The sequence below is a fragment of the Melospiza melodia genome, chromosome 6 (genome assembly GCF_035770615.1).
Source record: "Melospiza melodia melodia isolate bMelMel2 chromosome 6, bMelMel2.pri, whole genome shotgun sequence".
In the NCBI taxonomy this organism is placed as follows: Eukaryota; Metazoa; Chordata; class Aves; order Passeriformes; family Passerellidae; genus Melospiza; species Melospiza melodia.
This window is the reverse complement of record NC_086199.1, coordinates 8,995,906-9,007,060: the sequence shown is the minus strand read 5'-3', so window position 1 is coordinate 9,007,060 and position 11,155 is coordinate 8,995,906. Positions and strand designations below refer to the sequence as shown.

The window sequence follows — 11,155 nt, the reverse complement described above, 5'->3', positions numbered from 1 at the left end:
AGGCTCATCTCAGACCCATGTGTGTCTCCCTGAGGGCGACAAGGGCCTGCCTGCATCCCTCTGAGGCGCCCATTACACGCGTGCCCTGGGGCCGTGTATTCCTCACAGTTCCACCGCCTCCGTCAGTTGTGCCTGTGTGCAAGGGACCGTGAATGCGAGGGGACCGTGCTTGTGTGGGGTGCTCCGCGAGCACATGTAAGGGCACTGTGTCTGTGAGGAGTACAGCGTGTGGTGTGTGTGTGAGGGGACTGTGAGTGTGAGAGGTGCTGTGAGAGCGTGTGTGTGTCTGTGTGTCTGTGTGTCTGTGTGTCGGTGTGTCTGGACCGTGCGTGCGAGCGCGGCCGGGCAGGCGGCCGAGGCCGAGCCCGGGGGGCAGCGGCCCCGCACGTCAGCGCGGCGCGGGGCGGGCGGCGTTGGCGGCGCCCTTAAATGCGGGCGGCGGCGGCGCGGCGCGGGCAGCGCGCAGGGCTCGGCGGCGGCGGGGAGCGAGGCAGCGTGAGGCGGCGGCTGCTGCGGCCACAGCCACCCTCCCAGCCAGCATGTCGGGCACCCGGGCGTCCAACGACCGCAGCGGCCACCCCGCCGCCGGCGGGCTGAAGCGGGCGCGCAGCGAGCCGGGCGGTAACAAAGTGACGGTGGTGCTGGGGGCGCAGTGGGGGGACGAAGGCAAGGGCAAGGTGGTCGACCTGCTGGCCACCGAGTCGGATATTGTGTGCCGGTGCCAGGTGGGTGCCGAGCCGGCTCCTTCGGCCGCTCCCTCGGCGCTTCCCCACCCTGCGTTCCCTGCGGCTCCCGCTTTCCCCCGGTTCCTCTCGGCCCGTGCGGGTCCCCTCTGTCCCCGCTGCTCCGCCTTTCCTCCCTCCAGCGCTCTTTCCTTCAGCTGCCGCTCCTCGCTCCTGCCGCTTCTCTCCCTCCCCGCTCCCTCTCCCCAGTCCCCGTCGCTCTCCCACAGCCAGCGGCGGGACGCGAACGTGCCCGGGCGGGAGCCGTGTGCCGCACACACCCCCCGGGCCTCCAAATGCCACTGGGAAAGAAACAAGCCCTGAGCTATAAATATAAATAGCTGACCCCTCACGATAAGCGACACTGAATGCCGAGGTGCCGGCGGGCGGGGGCCCGGGGAGGAGCCGCTCCGGGCCTGGGCTGTCCGGGCAGCCGAGCGCCGCGGGCCGGGGTGCGGTCAGGGCCTGCGGGGATGTTCCTCTGCCTGTGCGGGGCTGGCTCCGGGCTGCTGCTGCTCCGGGGAAAAGAGCCATGAGCCGGCCTGAAGGCCAGCCGTGATTAACCTCAGGAGTCTGCCAAAGTTTTACTGCAGGGCATGTTTTGGATGGGCGGGCTGTGTTGCCTGCAAAGCGCCTGGGAGTTTATTCTAAAAAATAAATATAAAGTTGAGCATCAGTAAAATAGGGGGGAAAAAACCATTCATGTAAAAATAAGGATTTAGAGTTGCATGAAAACAGGAAGCATCTTGCATGACTTTGTTTATAGTTATTTTTGAGTTGAATAAATTGTAAGGATTCCCAAAACAATGTGTGTGCATAATATAAACGAATTAGACATGTGGGTGATTCCAAATAGAATTGTAGAATGGTTGGAAAGACCTTAAAGATCATCCAGTTTCAATCCCCCTACCATGGGCTGGGACATCCTCCACTAGACCAGGTTGTTTAAAAGCCCTATCCAACCTGGCCTTGAACACCTCCAGGGATGGGGCATCAGTAAAGGTACTAATTTCTAAAGAACTGTTTTCAAACATTAATTATGAGCATATTAGACCAATAGAGCTAATATTCTGTCTCTTGTCCCTTTAAACTATGTGAGCACATTAAAAAGTAGTCAGTTTAGTCCAGCTCAGCTGGTATGTGCCATGAAATTTATTCCGCTTTAAAATGCGTGATAGCTACTAAAAAGCTACAGACATCCTTGAATCCAAGGTAATAATTCCAAGGATGTTTTTCTAATTAAGTATATTATGTAAATAAATGTTATCATGCAGGTTAAATATTTAGAGGGTGGAGGAAGTATTTTCATTTGGGACATTACACTCCCAAGATCTTGAATCACCTTGGGGAGAAGTCTCTCTGCAAAAGGTAGCTAATGAATATGCATTACCAGGACCATACCTTTTTTTTTTCATGTTTATTTCCCCCTTGCCTCCCCCAGTAATATGTTACTAGGAGTTTAAACTCAGGTCTAGGGATTACTTTGGTGAGAAAAAAAAAATAAAAGTTTTAGCTGAGGAGGAGCATTTCTTAAATGCTCAAGCAGTGAGTTCTCACGGGGTTACTGTCACTATTGCAAGGACTCATGCTGGTTCTTTTTCAGGCTCAGTTTTGTAGGGTGCCCTGAAGCTGCTTTCAGGACAGATGTGCTGTCCGTCCAGCAGCTACTTTGGCAGCGTGGCCCCCAGGTGCAGCCTCAGGATGCGCTGTGAAGGATGCAGGAGTGTGTCTGAGCGTGCCACAAGGGTCAGTGTGCGATGGCTGAGATGGTTTCATGTGCTGCTAGGCACCTTGGATTGTCTTCCTGCAGCATGGATGGAAGGCAGGTGGAGCTGGAAAATCACCGGGCTCTTTTCAAAAGTGTCTTCCTCAATACAGTGTGTGTGTGAGACTACAATGGCATTCCTGATACACTGGTTAGAAGGAGATGTCTTCAGGATTAGGGCCAACTATAAAGCATTTGAAAAAGAAAATATGAGTCATGATTTATTTTTGAGTGGCAAATATTATGTAACTTTGAAGAGGGCTGTGTTTTTTTAATACTTCAATGGGTGTTTTGTGCATTTGGTAATTTTAATTGTGCCATTTTAATCATTTAATATTTCCTATTTTCAAACCCAATCATGCAAGTAGATAATGGTGAATGATTTTTGCCTCTGTTAAGGTTTAGTAAAGATATGCACATATTTAAGGATGTGAGCAGTACTGATGAGTTCTCTCAGTGTGACAATGGCAGGTCATTAACTTACAGATGTAATCAGTTTGAGGAGCACTTCATTAATGCTGTGTAGTGCCATGAAAAAACTCAGTGTTTGGACCAGAACCTTGTTGCTTCACATTAGTTCTGGAAAGGAAGAAAAACTTTCTTGGAACTTGTGTATTAGAAGTAATTTCTTAAACAAGAAATACTGAATGACTTAATAGAGATTTTACAGAAAATGTCAGAAGAATTTGCACCAGACTCTTTTGTTAGAATATGGTGATTGACAACATTATTTATTATCTGATATCTTGTCCACTCCATTTTCTGAGACATTAATGGAAAGGATGTTGAACAGCCTGTTTTAGTCTTCAGTGAAATGGAAGTAGAGAAAACTTGAAAATTAATATCTGAAAAACAGATTTTCAGGTCTTCTGAAATCATGTCCCAGCTAGAGTAATTCTTCATCCCAATAGGATACACTTCAAGCTAACTTTTAAAAAGGTGAGGCTGCCCTCCTCTCTGTGTAGGGATTTAAATTCAGGACCAGATTTGAGTTTGAGAGGGGTTTTAGAAAACAGTAACTACCTAATGTTTCCAGGAAAGGAAATGACTTTCATTAAATGTTTCTCAAGTATTTTAGTGTGCTGGTTGCATAAAAATAATCTGTGACATCTGCAGAGGTTGCTGCAGAGGAAATGAAATTCTGTTTTCTAGGATCCTAAAATAAAAGGCAAGCAGGTGAATGGCAATACAAGTCCATCACAGGCACAAGGCAAGCTTTAAAGTATATTAAAAGAAAATTCTGCATTAAAACCCCAGCCTCTGTAATTTTCCTGAGCATTCAGAATTTCACATGAATTGATGACTTAATTTGTTGACCAGGCCTTAGATTATACAGTCTGAGCTCAAAATAATGAGTTCACCATTCAGTGAAAGTGAAATATGTGACATAATTTAAATATGAAATATTAGTTTGCTAGAGGTAATGGATTTCATTTCACCTTTATACATGTAGCATTCTTTGTGAAGGAGGTTGTTTCAGAAAGGGTAAAAGATCTCTGAATGCTCTTATGGATGATGCTGTACAAAAGTTTTCACAGGCTGCTTTCATTAAAATACAGATACACAGGCACACAAAGCCATATAAAGAGGCAGAAAAGGTATTTCTAAACTAACTAATAACAGCAGGCTGTTAAGGAACTGAGTAGATTTAATGGAGAACATCAAGAACATTTTTTCCTGTAAACTGCTCTTTCACCAAGCAAAGAATTTCAGAAGGAAAGAATAAGAGGCCAATATTTCTCTTATGGTGGCCTCCTGGGGCATGGAGCTGTCACATAATGCCATGCAATACTTTTAATCCCTGATATATTTTTAGGAAAGAGTAAAAACAAAGATTTCAGTGGTAAATATTTCATTTTGATGTTTCTTTAAAAAAGATTGTTTGCGTATTTGTTTAAAGCTTTTGACTGAGAGAATATTCTGACATAAAGATGGGAGTTCACTTTTTATGTAGGCTCTTAGCATATTGTCAGAGTATCAGATGAAGTAATTTGGGTACATCTAACATAGGAAGAGAGCTTTGGTGTTGATCAAAACCTGATTTCAGATTGTGGCTTTATCTGTGGTAGCTCTCATTCCAGATGTTCTTTTCTCACATCACCTCATTGCTTGTTTTGTGCCTGCCTTCAAAGCAGAGCTGGTGGCTGGTGTTAGCTACCAGGGTTTTAATTAGCTGATCTCTCAGATCAGTTTTGGAGTATGATCAGAGAGTCACCTGTCACGAGTGCCAGGGGCCAAGGTGGTGCTTCCAGAGGGCCTGCTTGGACTAGAGCTGTTCCTAAAAAGTCACACATCATAAGTTCTCAGTTAACTGAGGCCAGCTGCTTGTCATGCAGTTCTAGCTGTTTCCTTAAGGTGAGACTACCGAAGGTACACTGTTATAATAACTTTTCACTAAAAATGCCCCATAAACCTGAGAAATTCAAAGGAAAAGAAAGATTTCCCAAAAGCCTAAGATGAAAGACAGGAATGCTATTGCTCCTAAGTGTGTAGAGGCCCTTTGATAATCACCTCTACCTGTCACAGGTCACATCATGGTTACTGAATAGATGTGTAAACCAGCTGCCACACCAGTGCATGCCTTTCTTCCCTTCACACCAGCACCAGTGGCAGTGATTCAGCAGCAGCAACAAGGCCAAGGCATTTTTAAGAAATTTTTCAAGCTGTCATTCGGTGCTGCTGTTCCAGTCTGCCCGTGACAATGCTGGATGTGTCAGTCCTGTGACAATTCTGCCTTCTGGAAATCTGGAAACAATCTGCCTGATGTTATCTGCATTCACTTAAGAAGTGACTTGTAAGGAGCAACACCAATAGTACAAGTAAGATTGCATTAAGAGCTGTTATTAGATTTCTTAAGCTTCTCATATTAAAGTTTCCGTTTTGCACAAAATATGCAATCGCTTTTTAAAATATTTCTTCTATCAAGTCTATGATTTCAGGTTAAGAATTGCTTTATTTTCAAAGATCATCTAATCTTTTGAGACATGGGGACAAAATTTCCAGTTGATGTTAATAGTGAAGAACAGCTGAGGTTGAAAAGAGTGCCAGAAAAAATGACTGTTAAGGTCTTTTGTGGTTTAGTTCAGAGTTCCTTGGACTGAGGTTTAACCAGGTCATAAACCAAGGGTGTGGAGTGGCTTATTTTCTCTATGTAGTGCATGTAAACAAATAAGTTTGAGAAGGTTTTACCAGTAAGAAAATCCTGGCAATGTGTTGGGTTTGAGGAAGCATTGCAACATTAAGGAACAATTTAAGCAAGAGTGAAGGGATGTGCCCAATGCTTCTATACAATTAACTGTTGTATATTATTGTAGGTTTCCCTATTTCCTTGTGTTAGCGTTTTAATGAATACATGTAAATTTCATCTGTTTCAGTAACAGTGCTTTGAGGAATGCAAAGGAAAATACTGTGGGCAAGCAATTGAACAATAAAAGCCGAGCGTGGCAGAAATGGCAGCCCAGTAGTTTCTCTGGGTGCTGTAGGTGCGAGATGGGGAGGTTTCCTTTGTTCCCCTGCTGCTGCTGACAGGGCAGGGGAAGCAGCCACACGTTGTTGTGACTTGTCCCTATTGATCATGGACTACTGGAACTGTTTGCAGCAGGGATTAAATTAGGGCAGTTTTATGTGATGATTATGTGGAGTTACAGGAGCTTGTTTGCTGCTGTTTTTCTCTGTGTGTGTGTGTGTCATGTGTTGTTCTCCTTTCAATGAGATTTAACTGTGATGTTTAGTGTAATTTTTGCCTACAGGATAAAGTAGCATGGAAAGGTTTTAATCTCCTAATGATTTAGTGCTTGATGATCTTCAGTGAAGAGATTGATGACCTTGAAGTCAGAGCATACAGTGACTGCAGGACTGTTGTTTTTGAGTTATCAAATGTTTGGGAAGGTTGATAATCCCACTTGCATGTACGCTCATACAGGTTTCTAAGTCATTTTTTGCAAGATTCCCTGCAACAACACAAGCAGGTTTTATTTCACTGTTCAGCTCAGGAGAGGATTTAAATGAGTTGTTTCTTTAGCTACAATGAAGTAGTCCACCCTTCCAAACTGGAAAAGTTTTGTAGCAATCTGTCGCTTCTGAGGTACTTTATCCAGTTTTATTTTTCATTATGCTTATACATACTTACACGCCACACTATATCATTTTAAGCTTTAGAACAACATGGTGACACTGCTATTTTAAACTAGCCTTTCCTTTGGGCATCAGCAAGATCATCTCAGGACCACCAGGATTATAAATACTGTATGAGAAGGTCAGGTTTAAAGTTTCCAAATCTCCATAAGAAAGCAAGCTTAATTTTCAATCCCCTTTATAAAGCCTGATGAATTTATTATCCTCTACAAGCATCAAAAGAAAGCAGCTGAAAATTAAACTGAAATTACATCTGTTCTATTTCATTCCTGTTCTTAACTTGTTTACAGATATAAGAAAAGTTATGTTCATATCCTTGGATCATATTACCTCCCACAGGGACGTGACTATGCTTCTTCAGCAGAGAGAATTAAAGACGAGCAGACTTATCTAGGTTTTTTCATGTTTGGTTTTCTTTATTTTAGTATTGTGCTAGCATTAGAATATTTTTTCCACTGTAGCATTTTCTAACAATACACCTTGAATTTATATTCTTTGAATCTGTTGCTGGAATAAATATGTATTTTGTTATAGTGGTCTGTTGTGGTATGTTGTTTTGATGTGATTTGACAAAACAATTAATTCAGATTTAGAGAAAATAACCAGTGTGTGTGTGTCTAGTCTGCCTACACTGTTGTTTGTTTGAAACCTGAGTTGAATTAGACTTGGCTTTTCCAGTTGCATTTTTCAGATGCTTAGGAAGACCAAGGTATCTGTATAAGTTAGACTCATGTTTTGTGGTAAAGAAATAATACTACATTATTGGTGCAGTATGTGATATAAGCTTCGGGGTTTTTATTTGTGCCACAAATAATTTCATGTTCCTTTAAAGCATCAAAAATCTTACTCAGTTCTTCTCAAGAATGTTTGTGTTTATGATCATACTAATGATCTCATGAGGTTTTAGAAGGTCTCCTCCCATGGGAATTTGGGAGTTTTTGAAAAGAATGCTATTTTAGTTGTGACAGTGGGATTCTATGAATTTTGCTCCTTCTTTGAGACAGCAAAGGGGCACACTTGAGCAGGGCAGGAGTCAGAGCAGTTCTGTGCAGAGTTGTTTGTACTTGAAGTCATTACTGCAACATAGCCTTGGGAAAGAAGAGCCAAACAAACTAGATTTGGCTGAGGGTGGTTAGGGTCTGAAGATAAACTCAGGCCAGTTGTTTGTCACCACCACAGATTTAAAAATCAGCGCTGCCTCAGTTCTTGTGGTCTTAAGGATACTTCTGAATATTCCCAACCCACCTCTCCTGAATGGGTTGAGTTAAAAAATAAAAAACAAAGTTATGGTTCACCTCTTGAAATCTGAGTAGGATGTTACTGGAAAAAAAAAAAAAAGGGCAAAAAAACCTTCCAGTTTTTACAGTCTAGTAATGGAAACTAACAGGCACCTCTGGCAACAACTTTCCAGCTGGAATGTGTAGCACTTGCAGTCATTGTCAGAAGTGTTGGCACACAGGTGATTCGGTGACATCCTGTTGAAGGGTCTACATGTACAAAGCAGTTAATGTATTGCACTTGTCTAACTGGATGATTTTAATACCAATGATGCTCAAACCTCATTTGCAATGGTGTAAATAACAAGAAATCCCATGAAAGTCAATGCATCTATATTATTATAAAGTTCATGTCAGAGCCAGTCCTGCTGGTAGCAGTTATTAGCTACATTTATTCAAATTAGTTCCAGGCAGTTGCTGATGTAAGTTAGAAATAGCCATTGTTAATTAAATTGTAAAGAGAATAAACAGTTTATGTAAGAATGTTCCTTCTTGTTTATTCACATTAAAAATGCTATAACAAACTGAACAAAATTAGTCAATTCTGGTAACAAAAGAGAAGTATTTTGTAGCCTGCTTGATAGTATGATGAGAGAGGTATCTGGCCTGCAGCTACAGTTGAATTTCAGAAAATGTTTTGCTCCATTGATGGTTGGAATTTGTATTACTGTGGCAGTTATCATGAAGAGAGAGATAAAGGAGTCACAGCATTTGTTTTCAGATGAAGGCTTCCCAAACTGCTGGTTTGTGGCTGGTATTTCAATTCATAGATTATAAATTCATATAATAATGCCAGAGGGGATCATCTTGTAATCTTGTCCCTGTACCAAGGACACAGTATTCTAGTGGCAGTGGCACGACTGCCAAAAGGAGAGGTAATACAATCTTCCTACTCCTACTTGATATTCCCATTTATACACGCGAGGTTTGCCTCAGGCACCTCAGCCAGTCCTGGAACTGTGTTCAGATAGCCCCATGTGCTTCCTAGCACAGATATCTCCTTGAACCACGTTTTCCTTTCTAATTTGTGTATTCAAAACCTCGTTGTGACATTTCATGCATTCACTGCATGTAGCAGTGGCTAAGGAGCTCTGTGTGCTGCTGGTGTGTCACACCGTGGTGGTGTTGGCTGCAGATCTTCAGTAACCAGTTTGTTATTTCCCCATTGTTAACTGGAAGAGGGTGAGACTTCATCACTGTGGGAGCCATCAAAAATAAACCTGTTTCTTGTTCACACTCTAGTTATAGCTTGAAGCAATCCTCTGGTTTTAAGGTTTTTATGTGATCTGATGATTTTTCATATGAATCCACTTAATGAAATTGTGTTCAGACATTGTGAGGAGCACTGAGCAAATGAGGGATGTGCCAACCAGGAGAGCATCTGGTAACATTCCTCCACACTACCTGCCTGGCAAGAGCAGGCAGAAGCACCTGTAGCTTACATCAGGACACATTTCCTTCCTGTTCAAGCACATCTCATTAGGCTAACTGGGAGAATTGAGTTCCTGCTGCAGGTACTGAACAGCCTCGCTGCTGCTCTCAAGAGAAATTCTCTGTCTTGGGATGTTTTGGCTGCAGAAAATAAAGAGATTTTAAAAATAAATACAGGCCAAAGCAGCAGCCTTTAAGCAGTTTGCGAGGTGGGTTTGTTTCCTCGTGGCTTTTTAAGTTCTACTACAAAGACAATGACTGTCCTCTGGCAACCTGTTCATAATAATTATCAGTTCCCTGGTGCTGTTTATGCCAGCTACAATTGTTACCACTGGTAAAATATAGCTTCTCAGTTTAGTGTATTGATACAGTTCTGGTGTTCAAGCACTCTGGAACTGTAATCAATGTACATCAGTACATAAATCCAATACCACAAGTAGATGAGTACATAAAAGCTTGGAAATTGATTTTTTGTTTTTTAAACAAAGTGCTGTACTGAAAAAAGACTGTACAATGTTGCATGGGGTAGTTTAGTTCCTCTAGCTCCTTCTAGTACTGGGACAATATGTAATTTTACACTTGGATTATAAAAATTCAGAAAATATAGATCAAAATCTTACAGAAAAGAATCAATTTTTATCTGAGTACAATGTAATAGTTTTTAAATTATTTAAATAAACCCCAGACCCCACTGCACCTGTGGAAGGGACACACCCTGGAGCAGAGGAAGTGTGTGAGTGTGTATGGATGCCACTGGAACAGCTGCTGTCATGGTGCCTTCCTGGGAACGGCATTTCCTACAGCAGAATGGTTTAATGGGGATGCCCAGACCACACAGCAACTTATTTCTAGCCATACCATCATTTCACAATACAGATCATGCCAAAATGGCACTGATGAATAATCCATCAGAAGTTGTTTCCGTAACATTCCCTTGGTTGGAGACATTTTTTAAGAACTGCAGAAAATACCATCTCTAGAGAAACCTAGAGAAACCTGCAAATGGCTGAAGAGAAATAAATTTCAGGTCGGCTCAGTGCTGCATGGCAGAGTCTGGCTATTAAATGGAAGTTTATGATGTCCTTGTGTTTGGAACAAGGGCCAAGCAGAGGCTCTAAAATTTTTTTGGTCCAAGGGGAAGGAAGTGTCCTGAGGGTCCAGAGAACACTCACTTGGTGTGTTAGTGTTCACAGCACTTTAATGAAATCCCATTTGGGGAAAGAGGGGAGCTCACGCAGTTGCAGTGTACCAGGCAGTCCTCTGCACCTTCAAATGTGTAGTCTTCAAATAAACCCCATATAAGATTTTTAGGTTCACTTATATTTTGTTAGGAGAAGAACTGGCTCATACAAGCCATGTATTGACTCTCAGAACTGGAGTAAAATTAGAAAAGGAGTGGATGTTTTTAATATCTCAGCTGCTAGGCTGCCAGTATGCTGTTAGAATATCTATGTGACTGAACATGAGAAATTACTGAGATGACCAGATAATAAACAAAATATCTCATCAGATATTACCAGTGTAATGTTTTGCAAGTGTGGTCATGTCTCTTGGGTAATTCAATGCTCTGCTATCACTCCAATTATATTTATAAAAGCATAATTAGTTGAGCTGTAGAAATATACCTGGAAAACACTTGTTTAGCAAACACAGACCAACAGGAGAGGTGCAAAATGCAGTTCCAGAGATGTCAATACTAGTTTTTAATTGGAGAAATTCTGTGTTAGGTGGTCTGTCACTGTATTTTTGTTGCTTGTTATCTATCCAGAGGGACTGGAACTGTATCAGGGATTTTGGCTATTAGAGGATGTACAATATCTGATGGG

General features: G+C 42.3%; 1 protein-coding gene across 1 annotated transcript in view; it reads left to right on the top strand.

The window, feature by feature from the left end:
- The first annotated feature begins 524 nt into the window (after positions 1 to 524).
- ADSS1 (adenylosuccinate synthase 1) overlaps positions 525 to 11,155 on the top strand; it is a 28,343-nt gene continuing 17,712 nt past the window's right edge. The window contains exon 1 of the mRNA XM_063159829.1: positions 525 to 725. Within this exon, the coding sequence (XP_063015899.1) occupies positions 540 to 725 (186 nt within the window). The 5' untranslated portion in view covers positions 525 to 539. The remainder of the gene's footprint in view (positions 726 to 11,155) is intronic.